Genomic DNA, 25,564 nt, shown 5'->3' on the forward strand with positions numbered 1-25,564 from the left:
CTCAGCCAGCATTTTCAAAGCTGAAGTAATAGGTACAGAGGAGGCCAATAGTGATCAATTGAATAGTTAGGAAAGGATACATCAACGCAACCATAATCACAAACAACCAGACGGTATTGCTGGCCTTTTCTATGCCACAAATTAAATCCTGCATAGTCAACAATTGCAGGAAGACTTTAAGCTTACGGGCAGGTTGTTTTACATATCCATAAATTGGGTTCCCGATCACACGACAACGAAAAAGCATACGAGAGCTAAGAACCTCTTTCCCCGGACGCAACGTCTTGGGGGCGGCAAAACGATCTTCGCTGTTTTTTCAACTTCAACAAATTTTTTTACAAAATTTATTATAAAAGATAAAGAGTTGTACACTCACAATGTAATAATCGGAATAACAATGAAAAATATGTATTAATTTTTACTCGAATACTCTTCAGTATTTGAATTTGTCTTACATCTTTTGGCTTAAATCTCTCTTAAAAATAGTGATAGAACTTAAAGATGCACTTTTCTAGCTTTGTCTAGCGACGTGTCACTCTCACAGTTACCCTATGCTTTGAATGTAACAAATACTTTTATTTCTCCAAATTTTCAAAAATGATATTTAAAAACTCCAATTCCGGCAAAAATTCCTGCAAATTGTGTCAAAAGTTTACAAGATATAGGGCGAAAATGGGTTTTTTCTATGTCTTTTAATGAGATGTCTTGTAAATTTACTATTAATTTCCTCAAAAACCGTATTGTGAGAATTTTGGAACTTCAGAATTTGCGTGGCTTTTAGTTTGTAAGTTTTATATATGTACTTAATATCGAAGATATTTTGTAAAAGTTCATTTTTGTTCGAACCACCTCAAGAAACTAAAGGGGGGCGGCAGAACATCCTTGGCCCCGGGCGCCCGAAGTTGTAGCTACGCCACTGAAGTCTAGAAATAGTATATACAGACTTACAACTCCCAATGGAACTCCTTTATAACAATATTTGCCATAGCTTCAAGTTTTACACCATTGGGCGGCTATATAAAGATTATTCTGTTGACGAGAATTCCGAAGAATTACAGCTTTAAAGATGATTTCTAGTAGCCATTTCTACTACTTTGAGCTCGAACAGGGCTTATGCTTAAGCTTTTTCGAGGCTTTAAAAGTTTCATCGAAGTGAAATGTACGTATGAGCTCTTAAGAATCTAAAACAGGAAATTGGTGGATAAAAAAATCACATACCTTCAAGCTTAATTTGGAAAAGAAGGTTTCAAGTCACACTAATAATGGTAAAGTATGCGAAATGCCAGCGGAGCATACAACATACAAACAGTCGGATCAATGGTGGGAGCCCAAATGTATTGCTTAGAGCTGGTTCTCAGATGATTGTTCATGAACTTACGAAAAGAGGCTTGCAGAGCGAGATGGCATGTCTTATGAACATGCAGGATCGCCAAGTTCATGTTCAAGAATCGCGAACAAGAAAACGCAAACAGGCTTTTATTCACACAATCTCGAAAGCGCTACTGAAAGTTTGTTGGCCTAATGACTTCACAACCTACTGACATCACCTGCAAGCCAGCCGGACGAAGATAAGTAACGACGATATATGGGGAAGATACCTATCCACACTTATCTAGGTCTCGTAAATATTTATTAGCTTTTCATTATGAAGAATTAAAAAGAGAGAGCAAGTCGCTCTTAAATACCTTTAGTACCGTGAAAAAGGTAAATTTTTTCCAATTTTATTATGGAAGAATAAAAAGAGATCACATTCAATGTTTTGCATATATATTAAGAGGTATTATTGAACTATGAAATAAAAATTATTTTATGTCAAAAGAAAAAAAAAACAAAATGGCGGAAATATCAACGATCCCGTTGATTGAGGTTTCTTATCTGAAACGAAAAAAGTTATTTTTTTTTATTCTGGAAGTTTTTATAAAGTGCGTAGTAGAGAGGTTTTCAGAATTTCGAAAAATTGGGGATGTATGCCAGGATTTGGTAAAAAGTGCCATTTTACCCGTGTTAAATAAAATAAAGGTATCTCCGCCCTTAAAGTTCGCAAAACGCATTGACGCTCTGTGTGATGAAAACTATACTTAACCTCCATCTGATATTAATTAGGAACAGCAGGTCTATGTATGTTGTTACAATTGGCCAGCCATACCTAAACTAACATCATTAGAATCTATGAGTTTTACTCACTTTTGAACTCTAAAGAGGTAACAGTTAAGATCGAAAGAGATTTATACATTTCACATCTAATTAAATTTGATTTTATAAAAACGGATTCACACTCACAGTATTCACACTTCTTTGCCCAACATTCTTACATGTAATTAATTAAGCAAAGTAGTGCTTTGATATCTGCCATAAATTGATCTTTCTCTGAAGCTACCGTTATTAATAATTCACAATTTAATCTCCAGTAGATTAATTGACACACATACGTGCATAATTTTAATAGGTTTATTTATTGAAATTTTTTTATGACGGTTTGCACCCAACTTACCACCATCTGATATATGGCATCCACAATATTGTACATTTCCTCGCGCGTTATGTAACCGTCATTGTCAACATCATACAACCGGAAAGCCCCTGAAAGGTAACGAAAAAAATTTAATAAATAATAGTGAATGAATATATGTATGTATAAGTGACAGAGAGGGAAAAATATTGATATACCACATATGGAAACTTTAAATATAAGGCAGTCTAAATATTGTATGAGCGTAAGCACACACACATACATATATAAATATTACAGTAAGCGCATTTCTGTGACCGGCGTTTGTATGGATGAAAATGTTTTAATTTCATATTTATTTCAATATTTATTCAACTGACATGTAAATGAGTCAAGTTTTTCCCCACAACCCAAATATTGGCGTAAATAAATAAATACATTCGCAGTATTTGCGAAATTGTCAACTGTCATTAAGCGGATTAAGTGAGCGCAATCATATGTGATATATCCACGCTACATAGTATATATATGTATATACTTGCCACCGTTATTGCAGAAAAACAGTCTGTTGTGTTTAATTGTTGGCGTAAAATGTAATTGTAATGCCGCGAAAGACAATTATGGGTAGAAAATATTTTATGCCGCACAGCGCAGCTTTTTTACGCGCTGCACAATGCCGACACATAATTTTTTGTTTAATATTGGGAAAATATTAAAATTTATACGTTTATTACTTTTTACGAGCGAAAACATTACTGCGAGTATTTGGTTGATGTAAGAGAAACGTAACTCATTCACTGAGTGTGTGATTGAAGGGCTTTGTACACGTGAAGGCCACCGTCAATTTCAACAAACTACATTTTTATTTTACAACATAAGGGTTACATATATATATCCACTGGTGAGTTATCATAAAAAAAAATTTTATACTATATGTATATTGGGTAGTCGGAAAGGTCCTTTCGTATATCTCCAGTGCTACCAATTAAATTCAGGGAAGTTGAAAAAAATTGCAGCTGTTCAAAAATGAGTGAAAATAATGACGTAATTCGCTAAATTTTGAAAATTTTTGCATAAAAAAGGGAAGGATGCCAATGAAATTAGTGAAGTTTACGGAGACGATGCTATACTCGTATCAGTTCGTGTAGCCCAACAATGGTGAAAATTTCGAAATTTCAATTTACACTAATGGAACAATGTCTCTGGCGGAAAAATGGCAAAAAGTGGTCTACCATAATGGTACATATTTGTTTATTTATTTATTAGTATAAATATTAAAAAAATAATTCGAAGTTTGATTAGAAATACGAAAAGTTTTTGTCGACTAACCAATATATACATAAATTAGCAGGATAACGAGAAAAGTTGAAATCCGGTTGACTGTCTGTCTATCCGTCCGTCCGTGCAAGCTGTAACCTGAGTAAAAATTGAGACATCTCGATGAAACTTGGTACGTAAGTTCCTTCGTAAAATTTCGAGTTCGCACGCTCACAAACGCTCATCAAGGAAAACCTATAAAGTTCCATAACTAAGTGCTAAAATAAGGTATGAGATATACAATTGAAATTTGGAGATGATATTTTACTGATAATGTTATCTCTGTGTATCAGAAATGGTTTGAATCGGGTCAATGGTTCTCCTAGCCCCGTATACCTAACAGAAAGATTTTCGAACTTCCGGTTGACTTTATACTGTGTACATCCGTTTATAAGTGAGTTAGCTCATTGGTGTTTCACTCCTTACAGTGAATTTTTAGGCCTAAAATAGATACAATTAGGCGAAAACTTTACCTAGCCCCTTTAAAACTAATATCAAGGTTTTCGAACATCCGGCGGCCTATACTCTATATGAGGGGCGATTGTATGTGAGGTACTATGATAAAACCATGTGAATGTTTTATTAGCATATAATAGTTTTTAGTGTCTACAAAAATAGATAAAATCGGATCAATTCTATCCCCAACTCTTTATGCTATAAAAGTATAATGATTTTCGTTTTTCTAACAAACCGTTTGTAAAATATTTCGATCAGTGTATGAGTTATATACATATTTTTTTTTTTTTGATTCCGATCCTCTGGTTGACGTTTTACATCTTAAGGTATTTCCCTGCCTTTGATTCTTGCAAATTGCAAGAGTGTAAAATTTTGCACCGGAACTTAGTCCCTTCTTTCTTTACGTGTAGAGAATGTACAACAATTTTCTGCCAACTGAAACAACAATTAGGCTTTCACCTCTTTGTCTATATTGTGTAATAATATCATCAACAGAAAAATGTGCAATTCGAATTAGGCCATCAGGTTAGGTCTATCTTTATCTTAAAAAATCTTAAGGCAAGAACGAAGTATTTATTCATTTCAGTATATCTTTATTATTTACATAATGAGTCGATCCCTCTTCGTTAAGGATGATCTGAAAGATACGATAGCGATTCATAAAATTTCCCAATTTAACCAAGCTTTTTTAATACATCGAAAAATTTGCAGTCCAACCATCCTTACTCATTTTCAATTACTTTGTTGTGAATAAGGTGAATAAGAGACCCACTGCATTTATTCGGCCTTTTGTCCTTCAATCGCAGACTTAAAAACGCGGGCTCCAGTTAAAATCAGAACTCACCTGAATATAATATGTATATATACAAGTATAATTGAATATAACTTTTCGACTTCTGCCAACTTGTATTGATATTTTAAATACTGTAAGCTGGTATTCTTCATAAGCTTCCATAATTGTTTTCTCTTCAAAAGATAATAAATTTTCCCTAAGTTATTTTAAATATTATTAAATCGAATGTATGTATGTACGGTATTAAAGGATTCGCAAAATATTTAAAAATAATTGCAGATTATAAAAGTGAATAAAATTCTGTAAAGGTCCACTTTTATATATCTCTAAACTAAAATGTCTCCTTAAATAACGAAACAATAATGTTTTCTGATTTTAAGGTATGAAAAATACCTTAACTGATGCAAAGTAATGTTTATATTATACACTCTTATCTTGTTTTTAGAAAATGAGTAAAGTCAGATCATACCCACATCTACTTCTCAAAGGACGAATTTTTGAATTCGGGAAGTTTAGTTTACTTTAGAGTTAAACTTGATAATGATTTCAACTCTTAAAAACAAACTGGAACATTTATTTCACATTTAGAATAAAATATACAAATTTTATGCTATATGTACTCCAAAAGTCACTAAAGTCCGAACTGTAAAAATCGTACATTTATGTTGTGTCAAATTTTTATTATTTATGCCTCGTAAACTCATTGCTCTAATTTCATTGGTTAATAAAGAGCGCAAAGAAAAATAAATCTGTTACACTAAAATGCTTTTACGCTCACATAAAATGTTTATACCCAAAAGCACCTTGCCATATTTCATAAAAAATCTCAATAATATGGCAGCAATAAAATGCCAATTGTGAAATTGCGCGAACAGTCGAAAATTATGCAAAAATTCGTGAGGGATAAATCAAAAAAAAAAAAAAAAAATTCTATGCAACAACAACGAGCGCGACTTTCTATACAAACAGAATATAAGGGAAATGCGAATTACCAACTGAACACGGCGTTTTTATGAGAATTGAAGTGGTTGGCGGGCTTACAAGGCAATGAAGAAGAAATTCGCCAAAAACGAAGCCACGCAAAAATAATAAAAATGAGAGGAAATCGTTGTGATTACACTACTCGAAAGATTTTCTTACGGTTGTATACATATGTATATGTATAAATACAAACGTATGTATTTGTGTCACACTGAAACGGCATGACCGAGACATAAACAAGTAAATAAATTCTCCACCTACAAACGGACATTACTCACTGTCAAAGCTTTCAATAATATTTATGTGCAATCGATAGAACGATACTTAAGGAAGGCGATAAAGGCGAGAAACACGAAAAAGCATAATACAATCATAGCAATAAACTTACATTGTAATTTTTCATCCAAGTTTCCCTTCGATGTCACGGAGAGGGCGCGTATGAACTCCTCAAATTCTATTGAGCCATCCTGTGTGGGCGGGAGTGTGTTAGTCGTGTCCAAATAACAGCAATTTGTGGAGATTTCGTGCAGTCCAAAGGCAGCAATTGCGGACGTAAACAAATGCGCAGAGATATATGAGGGAGGGAAAAAGAGTAAATGAGAAACGTGAAACATTATGTATCATATTTTATGAAATGCCAGTGTGTGGCATAATGAGAATGAAATGGTTGGGGTTCAGACAATATACTGGTCATTATTAAAACAACAGCAATTGCAGCATAACTCACTTTCACCACACACCATTCAGAAGCATTTCACTACAGTGATAATTTATAATGACATATACATACATATTTTCATGTTAGTCCCTACCTGCTTACATAAAAAACATATAAAGGGTTACATAGAAGGCGAAAAATAAAATTATGCAACTGGAAGTATTAACTTTTCATATAAAAGAATCTGAAAGTTAGTTTGCTCGTCAAATTATTGCAGTTTTAAGAGTATAACTTAAATAACTACTAAAAGTCTACTGTGAATAAGCGCCTTAATGTAGGCAACATCTACTTACTTTGCCTACATTTGGGGCTCCGTCATCAATTCAAAAAAGTTTATCTGCAACAACAATTCCCTTTGCATCACCCTGTTTACGCTATGTGTGCAAATACCCGTCAGTTAACCGTAACCGAAACTGTGAACCACACATATACACACACACAAAGTTATATAATTAGCTCTGCTGACCGAAATTAATCCATAAATCAACAGAATGTCCCTAGACACTGTGGCAACAGCATTTGCAACAGCAACGGCAGCGAATACTCGAATAAAAAATGTAAAAAAACACAAGTCAGCAGCAGTCATGCTCGAGTGCACTTAACCCAGGTGACCGAACGCTTGAGATGTGCTGGTGAGTGAGTAAGGGTTACACACTGTGTAACTCTGACAAAAAATTACGGTTTACTATAAGCCCTTGAGCTGGCGCTTTAGATAACTGGGATTGTACACTTGAGTTTAGAGGTGGTTTTGGGATTAAAAATGATGAGGGTTTCAAATATTCATTTTTATTGTACCAATTTTGGAGTTATGGTGGGCAAGAGTGTGCTTCCACTACTTTTGTATGAATTATATCACCAAATATGATATATCGTATATTGCAGTAATCAAAAAGTAAAGTGAATTTGTTTCAAAATGTAAATTCTTGATTTATTCTTCCAAATCCACTTCATCGTTTGCAACCAACGCTTTTCCCAGACATCGAAACAGTCGAAATAATTTTTTTTTTCGGCATGGTCTTCAAGACCTGCTTCTACTTGGTTGTTATCTTCTATAAACGGCTTCTCTGCATTAGCATTATGAAGATATATTATTTAAGATGCCAATCAGAATTCATCCAGAGATGAAAAGAATATGTTTATCTAAGAAATACTTATAAGCACTGCTATGCTCATCCAAATCCGTACCAGAACTAGGTCAAGGCGACAATTTTCTCAAAATTAGTAGACGAAGATGTTCTGGTGCTAAAACAGCAGAACGGAGTAGGGATTCAAAGGTTTTTAAGGTAATTCAGGTTTTGAAAAATCTGTCGCTCTTCGAGCTGAGGCTTTTCCGTGCCTAAAATCTGAAACAAACTAATTCTTTCTTGAAAATAATGTTCTTACATTGCTTGCAGTTGAAAACTATCAAAAACTTACAAAATGGCGTTGTATTTTCAAACGACTTTTGATCAAATCAATCAGAAAAAAACTGATTGGACTTTGGAAAACTAAGTATATGCTGAAAAATTTGATAATGATCAGATGGCTTGGCTCTAAGTAGGCTTGTCGAAAAAATATCGATACATCAATATATCGATATAATTTTTTCAATGTATCGATATTTTTGAGCGATATTTATTGTTTCGATATAATATTACAAGTATTGAAAAAGTTTAAAAATCGATATTTTTATGATCAAAAAATTCTAAATCCTTTTTTAAACTAACATTTTTTAACTTTTTTTTTGTTTATGGTCGACTCGATTTCCTGCTTTTTAATTTAGTACTAAAGTTGGCTTTTAAGTTGGCAACTTTGTCTGTCAAGTGTAAATGTCATTTCAGTGTCAGTGTCTGTCATTCAATTCAACTTTTGTCTGTCAATGTCAGTCTGTTATCCGTCCCGCGTTTTATAACCTCAACGCGAGCGCGAGTGTATTTCTGTTTTTTCTGATTGTAGTTCTCAAACAATGTAACTAAGTAATTCAATCAATAATCAATTCACGTATGTATGTAAACAAAATAATTCGAGCATTCCAGTCATTAGAACATAGACGTAGAGGACAACTTTCGCCTGAACTCAGACCCACTCCCACTACCATAATTCCAAATTTAGAGAATTCTTCGCCGTCGTTGTGGTCCGCACATGAAAAAATTATGATAGATATTGCTGCAGCTTCAGCAAACTCTTTACTTTCAACTTCAACTAGTGATGGTATGCCTAGCGAACTAAAGCAATATCTAGATCAGCCTATAATACCAAGAAAAGAGATTCCTACTAAATTCTGGTTTGATTGTCGTCATTTTACCCCAGTCCTTTCCGACATAGCTCTAAAATATTTGATATCGCCTGCGTCCTTGGTTTCCTCAGAGAGAGTGGCATCTGCTGTGAATCTCGTAGTACCCTATAACAGAAGTCGGCTTACAGCCGAGCTAGTAAATCAAAGAGTTTTTCTTATCTCTGCACCAGATAAATATTGGTTTGATTAATAAATAATTAATATTTTAATTGTTGTTCTTGATTTATTAAAAATTATTTCTATTTATTAGTATTTATCTAGTAATGTAAGAGGATTAAAGTAGATTAGGCCAAATATTTTTTTTTTCATATCATATATCGATATTTTTAAATAAAAATATCAATATCGATATCGGTATATTCAAAAATTACCGATACAATATATATCGATACTTTATTCCATTTCCGACATCACTAGCTCTAAGGAATCTCTTCATTAAATTTGTAGTTTTGAGAGAAATACTACATTTAAGGATAAACTAACAGAGCAGGTATAGCCTTCGTCAAAAATATCGATTTAAAAGTCGAGTAAGTTATTTACTGAGTTCTTTTTAAAGACCTAATTTATCTAAATATTTTTTACTTTTTGAATCTTACTCTAGGTATTTCCCTTAAATTCTACATAAGCGTAGTATAGCTAGATGTACAAGTTACAAGTCCACAGGCAATAGTCCTATATCTACCACATTTAAAACCTGGAATAAGCGATGTGTATTCTTATGAATCAGTTAGTCTCTGACATAGTAGATTTTCTTAATGAAATAAGACAGATATAGAAATATACGAAGGTTGCCTTTTATAACTTTTTTAACTTGAAATATACATCTCAGCCAAAAAATAGAACTAAGTCGCGAACATTTTTATGTGATTAATTTTTACAACTTTCAATGTGGATTAACTCATTAAGAGTACATAGATGAATTTAATTAAATCTTTGACGATGGAGCTTCATCAAGGACAAGTGTTTATGAATGGCGTGGTGTGGTGAATGAAGGCCGTAGTTCACTGCAAGGACGGGAATTTTTTGAACGTCACGAAAGACTCTGTCGATTTAGAAAGACAAACAAAATAAATAAGCGGTACTTCGAAATACTTCTATGACATCGTGACAGGTAATCTATCGTGGATGCACAAGTATATGAGTGTTTCAAGATGGTCCGAATCCAACAAAATCCTGTTTTTTTGGACATATCGCAAATTCATTTGTTTGCTAGTTGTCCTTCAACCAACCGCTAAAGACGGTTCACTCTTCACCACGACAATGTCAGCTCTCATACATCGCCTGAATCAACCGTTTTTTTGATCACTCAAAACATCGACTTGGTGAGTCATTCTCCGCATAGTCCTAGCTTGGCACTGCACGTAAAAAATAAAAAATAAACCAAAAGGCCAGCTTCTACACCTGAAGATACTTCAATCAGGGTGGCAAAAGTGGCAAAGCTTAGTTCTTAAAAGAAAATATTTTGGGAAACAATAAAGCAATTTTCAATTAGTAAAGTAAATAAATAAAGTTGTTTTTGTTCTTGAAATACAAAAGGCAATCTACATATAACATCTACTAGCCAAAGGTTGCGGTTATTTCTAGAAGACCATTTAGAATATTTCTAGTTGCACTTATTCAATTTTCTATGACCTGTGCTATGTTGTTAAAATAAGAGACGGGGATGAGAAAATATATAAAAAATACAAGTTAGATTGCTGATATTGAATTTATTGATAGTTGGGATTTTGAGCTTTTCAGTGCCATTTTCGGAAGCATTTTCTCCTTGTAATTTTGTGATACTGTTCAGTCAAGAGACGGGTAGATGAATATTAGTTAATTCTGCCAAAAAGTTCTTTCCAATTTTCAGAATATTATTTTTTTTACCATGAAAATCTTCCTTAAGCATTCCCATATATTATGCAAAATCTTAATATACCTCTAAATTATGAAATTGAATAATATTTTAAGATTCCTCATTAAATAACACCTCCACCTGATCCTTTAATATTGGCCATGCCATCATCCATATATTTAACAATTTTCCCCAATATCATCGCATTTACTGTTTGCTTCTGTATCGTCAACATTCATTTTGTTTATGCTCTAATTATTTCCGCCCTCAGCGGTCTGCGTTTTCTGCTGTTGCTTCTCAATTATCCGCCTCGGTCTTTCGCCAGCCATTCATCAATTCCGTCGATATGTCATTGCCAATGAAGGCAGTATTTGTGCTTTTGTGGTTTGTGGCGATAATCCCTCAATTACTATGAAATTAGTTAATTAAATAATTGTAGCCCAGCCAGAGAAAGCGAGACATCGTATGAGTACGATAAAAACGAAAGTTGGCGAAATTGAAATCGAAGGCAAAATGCCAAAACGAATGATACACAACGGTATGCACATATTTGGAAATTAATTAATGACATTATCGATTAGGATATTATGAGGCAATATGGCTGAGGTATGAGCGTCAACAAAAAAGTTTGCTTTGAATCTTAGTTACATTTCCATTTGTATGAGAATTGTTCAACAGTCTTTGGAGCTTAAGAAATTAAGCTCAAACATAAGTGGCTTTAAAAACCTGTGGAGCTTTTGGTTGTTATTAGGTTATTATTATTAAATCTGTGTTTCCTTTTATTGTTTTTTTAATTAAAAATTGCTGGTTGCTGGTATTCAGCAAAGCCAAGCAAAGCCAATTTTAGTGCTTAAAGATTAAGAATTATAACATAGAAACAAACGTAAAGTGGCTCGAACGAAAGTCTTCCTCTTCTCGATTGATTAGTTGAAGCTTAGAAAAATATTAAGGCTTAACCCATACCACTTTACTCCACAACGATCTTTTTCTGGATATTGGACGAAACGATCTTTTTTTGAGAGATTGGGTCATAAGTGAAAAAGTTATTTCTCTGTTTTTCGAAGTTAGTATCCGAAATCGAATAGATATGATCTGAACAGAACGCTTATTAATTAAGTTACAAACTTAATATTGTGTGGAACGAAATATTTTCTTGGAAGGAAGTCGTGAAAATTCCTTTAAGGACATTCAATTTTTATCATATATGAATCCACTTTTCCCATTTTGTAAAGATGGGAAGTGTAAGTACCCTGTGATGACCCCTATAATACTAAATAGTTCTTTTTTGCCTAAAAGCTGCAGCTTTTTTGTCTGCCCACCATCAACACTACCGCAAAGTAACTTTGTGGTATGCCCTGTGTCGCTAGCCTTCCAAGAACTAAGGTGGTCCTCTAGGATCCATTGCGATCGCGTCAGCTTGTCTGCATTTTCATTTTATCTACTTCTATACGACTATAGACGGAAATTATATTAACCGGGTTATTTGATGAGAATTTAATCACTGCCTGCTTGCATAACCTACCGCAGTGTGACTTAGGCATGATGTTATTTAGTTTGAAACTACCTTCTGATAATGCATTACGACAGAAGAAGCCCGCTTTTTTTCTTATTTTACTCTTTTATCCGTCGGTAAGAATACGTAGATTTTTCCGTTGGAATTAACGATCACAGAGCCATGGGTCCAATTTTCTCTGCTGGATCTCATTTTCTTGGTCGCATTGCCATTTTAGCTCGAGTCCATTACCAAGTTGACTAAGATACTATACCCGTGATGACGACGAGTAGTATTCTACTGCCCTAAAATTATTAGCCGTGAGCATTGCCTCATACTTCACTTGTACTACTGTGATCAAATGATCATGAAAGATGAATTTTTAATTTATACTTCGCGTGATTTTCGAATCCGTAAATTTGTTTCTGTAAGTTAGTAGTACTGTTAGTTTCATCTACACTAAATTTCATGTCAAAATATTTATTAGTATTTGAAGTACGCGTCGTTTTGTGAGACTCGAAAAGTGAATTCTTCGATTTTTACTATGTTTGAATTTATTGAACAAAGAAGTGCGATAATGCACCTTCTCATACTACATTGGTTATTCGTGAGCATTTCGCCACATTTTCAACTAATATCGCGCCGCAACCACCGCATTCGCCTGATTTACCTTCGTGTTACTTCTGGCTATTCAACAAATTTACATGATCACTCCGAGGACATCGTTTTGACTCAATTGAGGATATAAAAGCTGAATCGAAGAAGGCTCTGATGGCCATCACTTTGGGGATTTTTCCAAGTGCTATGATGACTGGAAACTTCGTTGGCATAAGTGTATTGCAGCGGGAAGGGATTACTTTGAAGAAAATGTAATGGACCAAATTCACATTTCGATTTGATCACAGTAGTGTATCATATTCTACTACACTACTGTGATCAAATCGAAATGTGAATTTGGTCCATTACATTTTCTTTGGCCGATAATCAAGCATAACCATCAGAACCTTTGTAAACGTAGTTTTCTTTGCACGAAGCACCTTTTTGATAATGCTATTCACCATATCACCGCATCATATGTTGGTATGGGTCAGATGACACTGGTGTAAAGACAATAAGCAATGTTGATTTCTGTTTTTTCCGATTAACAGTTAGATTTTAGACTGTTATAAATTTGTGCATTGAGGAAATCATTACCTTACTACTCCCATATCATTCAAAATGGAATAATGGCTTAGCAAAAAAGATATTGGACCTTAACTAATAAAAATCTCAACAATATTGCTTTCAATTCAAAGTCAAAGTCTAGCAAAAACAAATATTTTGTTGTCTTAAATTTAGCATTGCTAAAATTAATCGATTTTTTGTTCGATAACTTGTTGTAATTTTTAAAGTAATTTCATAATACAACACTCATAGTAACCTTCTTCTATATTTGTTAAAAAACTGAGTGAGAAGATTTTCAAAAGCTTATTTTGAAACACATTTTTCACATAAAAATTAGTCACCACGACAGGAACAGCTAGTACTCCCAACCAAGCTGTTGTCTTTCCCTTGTAAACGACGTCTTCCGACCGACTATTCACTTGTTGACAAAACAGGACAAATTAAGAGTTTGGCCGTAGAGAAACAGCTCATAGAAAAAAATTCGCAGGAAATTCCACCACACAGAAAGTAAAACCTTTTCGATCGTCGACGTAACACGATTCGAGCACGACCGTTTTTGTTTAACATTGTCACTTTGCATTACGAGTAACCATCTGCTCAGAAATTCATCGATTTTGTTGCGGGCCAACAGTGATTTGCAAATGGAAATTCGGTCCATGAGATTTTTTTGAATTAACTCCTTTGGGGCCAATACATCGAGGTTTATTTGTATCCTCCCTTATTTAAATTGTTCTAAACCGGTTTTTGTGCAGTGTTGAACTCTTGGCCAATCAAATGAGAGCTCTATATTGATCTTAATTGACAATTTCAATTGTTCTCAAACAATTCTGAGTCAAGAAATTACAAAACTGTCTAAAAAGTTTTTTTAGTACGGAATCTTATCTTTCTAATGACTTATAACGCAACCCTATGACACCTATACAACGATAGATAATTTTTGCCAAGCCATCAAATGCAAAAGTAATGGATTTTTCGTTACTAAATCTAATCTTATGGGTTAATGTCCTCCCTAACTTTAATGTTCAGTTTTTATAACCCACACAAGTAGACAATTTTTTCACTTCATACACTCCCAATTTTACTGAAAATACATTAAATCCACATACAAAGCACAAGGAAACACAAATTATTTGAGTGTTTCTCTAAATGCAATACTAAAGAGGTATTAGCTTTAAATCAGCAACAACAAAATTTGCCAAAAATAGCTACAACTTCTGTTGCATTTTTTAAGTGTTGTAAAATGTGAGCAGCAGCTGCAAGCAGCTGCAACTTGAGTGCCAAATCCACTCAAATAATGTCCGGGGCGCGAAGTCAAACTTTTGGCATTTATTTTGCTCGAAAACATTTATTTCTGCTTGTTTCTTGTCGCCTTGTGATTGCATGCAAGTGAGTGGGCTACGTACACGCCCACACCATTACACACACCCAAGTTGGAGGCCGCAGAGTGCATGCTGTGGCAGCATATGCTGCGCGACTAAGCAAAATTTCATTGCATCAACTTATTTCATTTATCAACATCATTCATTCACTCATTCTTGCACAACTACTTTGCGCTGAAAAGTCACATGCAATATACATATATAGGTGATCCTTCATGCTCTCACACATACATGGCAGCATACAATTTAGCTTAGCACTTGTTGAGAAATGTGCAGTGCTTTTTTATAGAAATTTATATAATGTGGTGTAGTGTATGTGTATTTCCTTATTTATATACTTACATTATTCTCGTCGAACACTCGAAACACCAGCGAGGCAAATTTACTGGGATCGCCTTGCGGAAAGAATTGTTTGTAGATTTTTATAAAACCCTAAGGTGTGTACATATGTACATATATATAGACGCATGTGGGTTTGTGATTTTAGTTGTTGTTGTTGTTGTTTTTTAGTCATTATACGCGCGCATTTGTAAATGTCACAGTTTTGTAGCGCAAATATTAAATGTTGCGTATACGCCATGGCAGCCAACGCATGCGGGCGCACAGATGATGTGGGCGTGTGGCGCGTGTGACATAAGTAGATATTTCACAAAGCCGCAACCAAACGCGATATGACACACATGCAAGCGCGCGTTAGTGTTTATTTTGATTTCACGTTTATAAATGCGGGCGGGTGTGTGGGTGTCAGTGTGTGTGCGTGTTTCCGCGTTGAACATTTGCGCGTTGAGAAAAGTGTTTTGTAGACGAGCGGCGACGCGCAAACGCATGCCAAAATAGTGACACATGACACCGAATGGAATGACAACGCGCCCGTGACAGTGATGGCGATAGTAAAGGGTGACACGGTATGTAGCGGCGGGTGGGTTGGCAGTGATGGCGAAAGCAATGCCAGCCAACCATGTGAAAGCGAGAATGCCAAACGTTTAATTTTAAGGACAGCAATATTGTTGTTTTTAGTAGTTGTATTCACAGTTGTTTGTTGTATTGACGCGCATTAGAATGGAAGAAGATGGTATAATTGAAAGCAGCATTTGGTTTTGTTTGCGCGCGTAAAAGCGTGGACAACAAAAAAGCACACGGCAACAGTGGCAAACGCGACATCAGTCAAAAAGCAACAACAACACCCAGCAAACGAGAATCATCAGCAGTCAGTCAGTGTTAGAAATGATGAGCAGACAAGTGCATTTTTGTTGTTGTTGCGCCACCAAGCGATTGAGCAGTCGATTTCCGCAGCCAAAAGACAATTAAAGTTGTACAATTTTAATGGTATTTATTTCCACATAATTGTTGTTGTTGTTTTTTAGCACGCGCGCACATACAACGCGCATAAGTGTCAATCAGCGACATTAGATTGTCATCCATTTGCATTTTCCGTTTATCACAGTTGTTTATTGTCGCCAAGTTCGCAGCGAGTGTCAAGTTGCAAATTTTTTATGGTTTCGAGTTAGCAAGCGAGTGCGAGTGTGAGCGCGTTGTGTGTCGGCAATTAGCACATTTTATGATCGCAATTATGTTGTTTATTTAGGTTATGTAATTGGTTTTTGTTTGTTTTTCAATTTCCGTTTAATGAGTTTTATTCGGTAGCAGTGAAAAAAGAAGAAAAATTTCAAAGCATGGAAAAATTAGTAAATTGTTGTAATATTTGTTAAAAATATATAGTATATGAAATGACTATACTGTAGTAATAGACATTTTGAAGTATTGTGCAGACTTTTCTGAGCAACTGTTTATTGTAAGTGAACACTACTAAATTACTTACAGCCTCATTAAAGCACGTGTGTAGTAGACATTCGAATTTAATATACCATAATTTACATTACGAATGGGTATCCACTATATACATATGTATATCATTGATTACTATCCACCCTTGCTATAATGGTGAGAAATGTTAGAAAAAGGAAACTGATCGTGAACAACTCTTGAAAGCTCTTGTCCTCCGAAAACTCAGAAATGTAAAAGAAAACCTCTCTGCATTACATTGAAGCTAACGGTGATCAGACCTTCAAGCATTAAACTCTTCTACAAAGCCCGTAAAAGTAGCTTTAGTGACGATTTGACGCTGTATGCTGACTGGCTATATACAAGTCCGAGGTGAAGAAAGAGATCCTCGTGGAGAGTCTACTGCGGAAGTGTAAAAAACAGTCATGAGTTCTGACGTTTTACGCGCATTCTTGAGCAAAATATTCACCACTGCGGTAACTGAGAAATAAGAAAGAGCTTTCACGTCGGTTCCAAGGATTTCAAGAGCCTATAGATCTGTACCAAAGGCAAGCCGTCGTCACTGATTTGTAGTATAATGGCTGGACGCTGTTTTTACGTACAAGGAATTTGCTTTACACAACTTTCTCGACATCAAAATAAAATGGTCGCCCGGAGGTGGTAGCTAAAGTCCTCGAAAAGTTTTGGGTGGAATCGATCAAATCATTATTAAACTCTTTTTCTGTTTATTCTGTATATAATTCTACTTAAAACGACTTATCAGTTTCTGATCAAAAATCGAATTTTGGCAGGATAAAACCGAACAAAATTTCGGGTAAAAACACTACCACTTTGTCAATTTTTAATGTCTTTTATCGTATGTCATTGTACGAAAAATATTTTATAGTTAAAGGTGAACTCTCTATTTTTAAGTTTCATCTACAGATTTAAAAAATTTCACTTCTTTACTTTACTTCTTGAAAAATGTAAAAACTTACCCTAAAAATTTCAAATTTTTTGGCTATTGGTGTGCTCCGTAAAATTTGCAATATAATTGAAACTTTAAGAACTGAAGAACGAACTCTAAACTATGTATGTTAGCATTATAATCGCAGCTGCTCAGAGAAAGTTAGATTTTTTTTTTTAATTTTGTGTTCTTTTTTTATTTAGTTAGATTTTATGTTATAAAAAATTATTTCTTGATTAATATGGTTTCATATACATAAAACTTACTTGCTCTGTGAGTAAACCATTGGGACAGTCTTTCAGGAATCCTTTGTGCCTATTTTATATAAAATAATTTTAAACAAATATATCTCACATAAATTTTTTTATTTTATTGACTTTTATTTTGTGGCTTACCATTGTCGAATTTCTTTTTCTGTAACTGAAATTAAGAAAAGGAGAAAATATTAAAATCAGTTTAATTATAATCGCTTAAGGAATTATTATAGTGAGTAAAAATTCCGAAACTATACAAAAATATGTATGTCTTAACTTTCATAATAGTTAAATAAGTAAGTAAAAGGTGACAGGTTATACGTCTTTAAAGTACTTTAAATAGTTATTCTGATCTAGTGGTCAGAATTTAGAATAAATTTTGGTGACAGCAAGTGAAATTTTTACTATCCATTTTCTTATCATATAGTATTTATTCATTATTTAAAAGTATAAAAAATGAGTATTTATTCATTATTTAAAAGTACAAAAAATGAGTATTTATTCGTTATTTAAAAGTACAAAAAATAAGTTTGAAAAGTTTCCAAAGGGTGGACAAAATGACGAGTGCTCGTCGTCACAATATCTGCCATCAATCTTGCAAACTCTATCGGATAGTGGACTAGTTCAAATTTCACTATCAAAGCTAAAAATACTGAAAAATTCATAAAAATGGCGACTATTCAAAAGTTGAGGTGTATTTTTTGATTTAGCTTTTCACTTTCTCAAATTTTTGAAAATAGTACAATGTACGTATGAGCAAATATACACCTGTGTGCATACCTTCCAATTTAAATTTAAAGAAAACAAATGCACTTATCAAATATCTGTTTTTTATATATTTTTATTCTTATTAGCTGTTATATTACGACTAAAAAAATTTACCATTCACTGTACATTGAAAAAAATTAATGCGAAAATTCATTTAGTAGTAAGTAATTACATATAAGTGCATTTTTGGTTATTTCCGCCTTTTGTTATTTAATTTAAATATTTAATACACTTTCTTTTCTGAATTATTGTCTGATGCAGACGAAATGGCATTGAGCTAGCCAAAGATTTTAGGGTAATTTGGCTAATATTATTACACTCTGGCACTATTGCCTCTTTTAACTGTTTATCGGTCTCGAATTGCCTGCCATTCTTGAAAACTCTTGCAGAAACTATACCCGAGAAGTTCTCGATAGTGTTTAGATGCGTTCTTTTTGCTGGCCAGTCCAGTAACGGGATATTTCTATAGTTAAAAAGCTCTCTGGTATGTTTCGCACTGTGAATTGACTCGTTATCTTGCTTAAAAGTCCAGTTATCGCCATAAATCTGTCCCGCAAATTCGATTAGTTCATCATGCAATAAGTCAACTACATTTCTGCATTCATTTGAGTTGAAATAAAGCACATTAGAGATATTCCTTCAAAGTAAAATCCAGTCCAAATATTTCTTGGAGCAATCGAAATGTCTTTCTTTTTGTCGCAAAATACAATGTTTCCTCCATCCATGGTAACACGGCTCTGGTAAAAGTACCATAGAAGTGTATTCTACATCTACATTCTCAGGGATAATTTGAACGATACGACTCCTCATTAATTTCAGATCTATATGATGTTTCATTTCTCCACTGCTCATCATTGCTAAACGCTTGATGTACCATTTGGATCGAGCATCGATGGTTGATGTTCTGCCTCTGCTGCTTTATGGAACCATAATTAAAAGGATTTTTAAGAAATTGCTCATATTTTTTGAAGTTTTTCAGATATTTCCTTATTTTTAAAGCCACATTCACATAGTTCAAGTTCTTGTCCCTGTTCATATTGGGATAGGTTTATTTATAGTGGCATTTTGAACTTAAAACAAAAATTATTTTACATAATTTAACCATATTTGAAATTTTTGTTTTTACAATTATTTTACAACAATCCTTAAACTGATTCCAAAATGGCGAACGAATAACTAATGACATCGTGCATATTTAATAATTTAGTATGAAATATTATAGGCACACTTACATTTCGCAAATAATGAAAATTATTTGAGTTTTGAAAATTCTATATTTATTAATATTAGATAGAGATATACATATATACCAATCGCTCATTTACCATATTGTTATTTACTTGCGACATAACTTTTTCAAGCCTACTTCTAAAATCGGACGAAACGGATTTTTTTATTTTTAAAGGACCTTGAAGTTTCATTCGGTTAAACTTTAATTATTCTGCAGCATAATAGTTGGTTTTCACACTTCTTCTTTCATAATTTGATTAGAGGTGTCCTATTAGTTCATTCTTCACTTGAAAAACGCTCACTTGATATAGAAAGTCATATCAAATCTCTTGAGATAATTTGACATCAAAATGGAAAGTCTCTATCCTTCAAAAAAAGCGTATGAACTTCGTCCTCATATTTACGTGTTTTCTCTGACATTTTGAAATTCTTTAAATTCGCAAGAATATATGACCGCACTGCGCTCCTCTTCAGTTGCTCTAATATCTAAACGAATTGTCAAGTTAATCGAAATTATTTCCACACCAACGTTCACAGTTCATTTGTCCGTTGACTAGTCACTGCTCATTGAACATTTGTAATAACAATAACAAACACATTTTACGATTATACTGTGCAAAAATACTTATTTATAACGGACTGTGTAGAAATATTGACTTTGCACTGATTGCACTCCATTAACATTGATAAGCACAAAACGGAGAGCGGCGAATGTGTGCGCATGTGTGTGTGTGTAGCACATGTTTGTATGCGTTTGAGCGCCAGCGGGAGTTGAATAAAATATGTTAGTATATTTGAGTTGAGCAAATTGCAACTCGGATGCTGACACATACACACACACATACACAGTCGAAGGCAAGAGCAAGCGCTTTAAAGTATGAGGCAAATGTGGGTAATGCAGGCAGACAGAAATGGTCAAACCAATCCACTAAGCGAATAATGCCAACAGCAGTCAACACAATCAACAATGGGTCATACCATTAGTCAGCTACAAATATTATTGCAACAATGCGACGACAAGCTGCTGTGACATTGACAGCAGTCGGAGAAGGAGCGCGGGCGCAGGCAAGGCAGAGCAACAACGCAATCAACGAGCATCAGAGCTGTATAGTATTCAGGCAGTCAACCGCGCGACTCACCAGCCAGCCAGCCAACCAACCAATCAACTAAATAACCAATTCGTCACAACGTCCGTTCGTCTGTTTGTGCGAGCGTCTCACTAAGCAGGCGAGCAAATGCGACGATTGGTTAGCAAAATGAGCAAGCAGCCAGCTGAGCAGTTGTAAGGAAATCATTGAAGCGAAAGTACATAACAATCAGCGGCGACGCCATCAACATCTTAAAGAGCGATGACTGGCAACCATTTATTTATTTTTTTTATACTTGCACTGAGAAGAAAGACTAGCAAAAGACTACTTGGAAGTCTGTGCACACAAGCATTTAAATAAATATTGGTTTGTTTGAAGTTCGGATCATTTTTACCAGAAAATTAAGAATACGAGCAACTAGTAAGAGCATGAGTAGATAGCAATTACGTTTTGTTTTATAATAGAAAAATAAAAATTTACATAAATAACATTTTTAATCGGAAGTACTCGATCAAACTGAATTAAGATCAATTTTGTTCAAAAATGACAGACCATGAACTCAAAGATAAAATTCCATAAATATTAAAGTGGCTCATATGGCATAATCATATGTAAATGAAAGCAATAGTTATCCTCTAAAATCGAAAAAAACTGGGCTACCGAACAGACTAAAATGTAGAAAATAAAGCTTGTACCAGAGAAAACGGGTTCCACGGACACAAACTTACCCAAACTTTATCGGGACGGGTCAAGCAAGAAAGCGTTTCATACCCAAAATATCCACCAAAATCATTCGAACCAACTCACTATCCATTCATCCTTGTAACACGTGTCTGACAGTTTTCATGATGCTTGAACTTCACTTCAAAACGAGGCATATCTTCAACGATCTCTCGGCCGCCTTTGAAGGCTTTTCCCCTTCGTAGGTTTATGTTTTTGATTAAACTGAATCACCGTAAGCCTTTTCCAGCATTCACTACAATTCCACAAACGAAATTTGGTAAAAAATACAAATTTTGAGACAAATTCTTTGTTCGATATTTTTATTCATTGTAAAAATCGCAAAGGACTACTGAGGTGTACCGACTTAAGCGCCTGCGGTAAAGAAACTGGTTGACAGATCGCGCTCATATTTGGCATAGCAATTAAATAATGTCCTGCCAATTCAGCAAAATATATTTTTTGAAATTTCATTTCATTTAATTACAATTTGCTGGTGCTTTTTTTGTCACAATTTATGTTGAAATATTGCTAATAAGCTTTGCCGAAGTAGAACCAGTACAGCACGTAGTCCTTTTGCTTTCTATCATATATTCAAACCAAATAATTTTTTCGATTTTTTGATTATCGGGGATAAATATAAGCTTTTCAACAACAGTGATTACTATAACCCTATATCAACACTTTAAGTAATCTGATGTCTCATATCAAGTATGCCAAGAAATGCATGACAAAAATGCAAAAATCTTTTTTAAAATTCTAGGTGCAAAGTCGAGATATTCTAATTGCTTTGGCATAAATCTTCAGGCAGCAAAATTACTAAAATAATTAATTTCACCTAATTTATATTTATTTATTTATGTATGTAGGATATACCAACAAGAACGACGTGATGTTAAAAGGAAAAAAGTACTAAAATTTGGTCATAATGATGAATTCCTCTAATTTTGTGTTGTTATAACCAAAAATTATAGTAAACATGTTTTGTAGTCAAGGGATGTAGAGCACAAGCTACGACCATATACTAAGATGATAAAAGTAGTTATTCGGGATGAAAAATTTTTGAACTCAAATTCGAACTCACGACACCTCAAATATCATACAGACCTTTTAGCGCATCAGTAACAAATTTTTCATTCAGCTTTGTTGAATATTGTAATTTTATGCCATTTGTGAGTTGAACAAAATGGCGGTCAAATAGACACCCGGTGCAGCATTTCGGCTGGAACTTCAGCTCTCCTGGCTTTGCTTGATTGGCGTTATCTTTTGATTTAACACAAACTCAGAAAAAATATTCTAGAGGCGTTTAATCGCATGATCTTTCATTTTCCATTTAAGGAAATAAGCCTCAAAAGGGTTTTTTAGTCGAAATTTCCAGCACTTCAATTAATATTTCTACAATCCAAATATTGCCATTCTTCATTATTTTATAAAATATTTCCAAGAAAGAAAGAAATTTTCACTAAGTCATGTGGCCTTAAAGGAGAGAAAAAAAGCCTGTCCTTGTCGTTACGTTCTTAATACTGGTTTTTATAAAGTACTAGAGGACCCGTCCACGCTTCGCTGTGGCTGATACATAGATAATACTACTACTACCATCTATACGATTTCTATTAGTTGCATTATAACTATTCGTTAATAAGATATAGCATTTTTCTGAAGCAACTTGTGTTAGTTTACAAAAAAATTGCATTGCTTTTTGGGGAACCGAGGACAATGATGCTCTAAAGAGGAGAAAACTCTGTGCAAAGTGGTTGCCTCGCAAGTTCATAATCCAACAGAACAACGAATAACTGATTCTGAGAAGTGTTTGAAATAAAACCGAATATTTGCGTCGGTGTGTGACAATAGAAACATAGCTCCATCATTTCTCACTGGAGTTCAACCGACAGTCATTCTAGTGGACTGCACATGGTGAACCGGTTTTCAGGCGTGGAAAGACGAAAAAATCGGCTGGATTACTGAGCCAGTTATAATCCATTTCACTGCGTATTTGGTTGCAGTTCTTTTCTCCTATTCCAAATACTTAGCAATTGTAGTAGTTTTGAGGAAGAATCTCTTTAAAATTGTGCGCATATATTCAAGGAAAGGAGGATGATTTGAAATATAATCTTTTTATGTATGAGTTGAATTAAATTTTGACAAAAAGAGATAAAATATATCCTATGTCCTTACCCTGGTTCTAAGCTACCTTCCCACCAATTTTCAGTTAAATCGATTCAGCCGTTCTTGAGTTATAAATGGTGTAACTAACACAACTTTCTTATATATATGTATATAGCCGGAATAAAAAAAGCATGCGACCGAAATTGAATGATTCAAATATTTGACAAATAAAAACATTGAAAAAAAAAACAAACAAAAATTGAAAAAAAATTTGTATGGAAAAATGTTACTTTTTGGTAATTTTCCAATTTCCCTTAACATTTAGGAAGATAAAAAACAGATGTTGTCCGATTCTCCACGCTAGCCGATATACACGCTTAGATTCACGAAAATCGGTCGAGCTGTTTCAGAGGAGTTCAATAACGTACACCGTGACACGAGAATTTTATATATTAGATATAATTTCCTACCACTATAAGAGACGAAATATTGTTTCAGATAGTAAATTCTGAGGTATAAATTTTTACCTGCAAAGCTTAAGGAAAAAATTGATAGCTGAAAAGCGAACGGCCTTCTTAATAATTTTAAGAACTCATACTTGGTGAGAATTTTTTAAGATATCTAGAAATCAATTTTCACTTTAATTACTTCCAACAAGACAAAAAAGTAGCGAAGTTCGCTTACATTACCCACGCCATTTGCATATATTTACAATAATAATAAAAATAAACAGTAAACCCAATTTCCATTATTCTGCTCCAGCTCCTTAGAATATACTCTATACCGCATTTTCCTTAAACAATTTTTATACTTTCAGAGTCCATAACCTTTTAACCAGCAATATTTAAGTCTCACCTTCCCACTTAGCAGCATTCTACCATCATTTCATTTCAGGTATATGCTGTTATACCTATTATGTATTTTGCTTTTATTTTATTTTCCAGTGTAAACATCATAACAATCGTTCGGAGCATACGAACAAGCAGCTGTCTTACATTGCCATAAACGTCATTGTTGCTACTAATGCCGTCCTCGGTGTATTAAAGATGCAACATCGCCAATGTTTATGCATCAGACAACGTCGTGAACATGCTGTTGACTCGGTTGGCCAACAAAAGAATTTCGAATTTACCACAGCGCTGCATGCACAGCAGCATAGTGATACAAACCACAGTTAAAGTATGCTTGTGTGCAGCAGGGAAAATGAAAAAGAAAACAAAATAAATTGTAGAGAAATGCAGTTGAGGCGCAGCTAAGCATTCAAAATATCAAGGTAAGTACTTATTTGTATTATTATACCCTCAACAATATCGATTAGGAATGGCTGCTAGTCTGTTTATCTGTCTGTGTGAATGTTTATAAGAGGACTAGTTTAGCAAATAACGATCTGAAATTTTACATAAGTATGTGCTTTTCTCGCCAAGAAGCGGCTTTTTGAAGTAATGGCGATATCGGCCATACTAACTGTACGATCAGCCACAAGTCCTTGTATGAAAAACTTTAAGGTTTTACGAGGTATCTTCACGAAATTGGCTGAGATTATTGCCCAAGAAAAAGCTACAATCCATGAATAAATTGTTCATCCAACCACTATAGCATATAGCTCATACAAACTGAACGATCAAATTCAAATCCTTATCTGAAAAACTTCTCTATTTAAAAAAGTATACTTCGGTACAGATTGTTGTGAGAATTAACGGTATAATCTCTGAAAAAAATGTTTTGATCGGACCACTATAGCATATAGCTGCCATACAAACTGATCGTAAAAAATTATAAAAAAAATGTGTATACCCATTTATGCTATAAGTA

At 34.2% G+C, this 25,564-nt stretch overlaps 1 protein-coding gene and 1 long non-coding RNA gene across 13 annotated transcripts in view; one reads left to right on the forward strand and one right to left on the reverse strand.

Moving 5' to 3' along the window:
• Positions 1-25,564, forward strand: part of LOC126759875 (uncharacterized) — a 565,378-nt gene that overhangs the window by 314,899 nt on the left and 224,915 nt on the right. For all 7 annotated transcript variants that reach the window (XR_007667102.1, XR_007667097.1, XR_007667096.1 and 4 more), the window contains one exon: positions 24,697-25,025. This is a non-coding gene — a long non-coding RNA (uncharacterized LOC126759875). The remainder of the gene's footprint in view (positions 1-24,696; positions 25,026-25,564) is intronic.
• The window catches only part of LOC126759867 (frequenin-1), a 107,280-nt gene that overhangs the window by 7,717 nt on the left and 73,999 nt on the right, over positions 1-25,564 (reverse strand). For all 6 annotated transcript variants that reach the window (XR_007667095.1, XM_050475036.1, XM_050475039.1 and 3 more), the window contains exons 4-8: positions 17,982-18,006; positions 17,853-17,901; positions 15,201-15,290; positions 6,385-6,463; positions 2,492-2,580 (exon numbers count right to left, since the gene is read on the reverse strand). Coding sequence is in view for 5 of the 6 variants with exons in the window: in XM_050475036.1 (XP_050330993.1) it covers positions 2,492-2,580; positions 6,385-6,463; positions 15,201-15,290; positions 17,853-17,901; positions 17,982-18,006 (332 nt within the window). In the remaining variant the exon portion in view is untranslated. The remainder of the gene's footprint in view (positions 1-2,491; positions 2,581-6,384; positions 6,464-15,200; positions 15,291-17,852; positions 17,902-17,981; positions 18,007-25,564) is intronic.

The sequence above is a fragment of the Bactrocera neohumeralis genome, chromosome 5 (genome assembly GCF_024586455.1).
Source record: "Bactrocera neohumeralis isolate Rockhampton chromosome 5, APGP_CSIRO_Bneo_wtdbg2-racon-allhic-juicebox.fasta_v2, whole genome shotgun sequence".
NCBI classification, from domain to species: Eukaryota; Metazoa; Arthropoda; class Insecta; order Diptera; family Tephritidae; genus Bactrocera; species Bactrocera neohumeralis.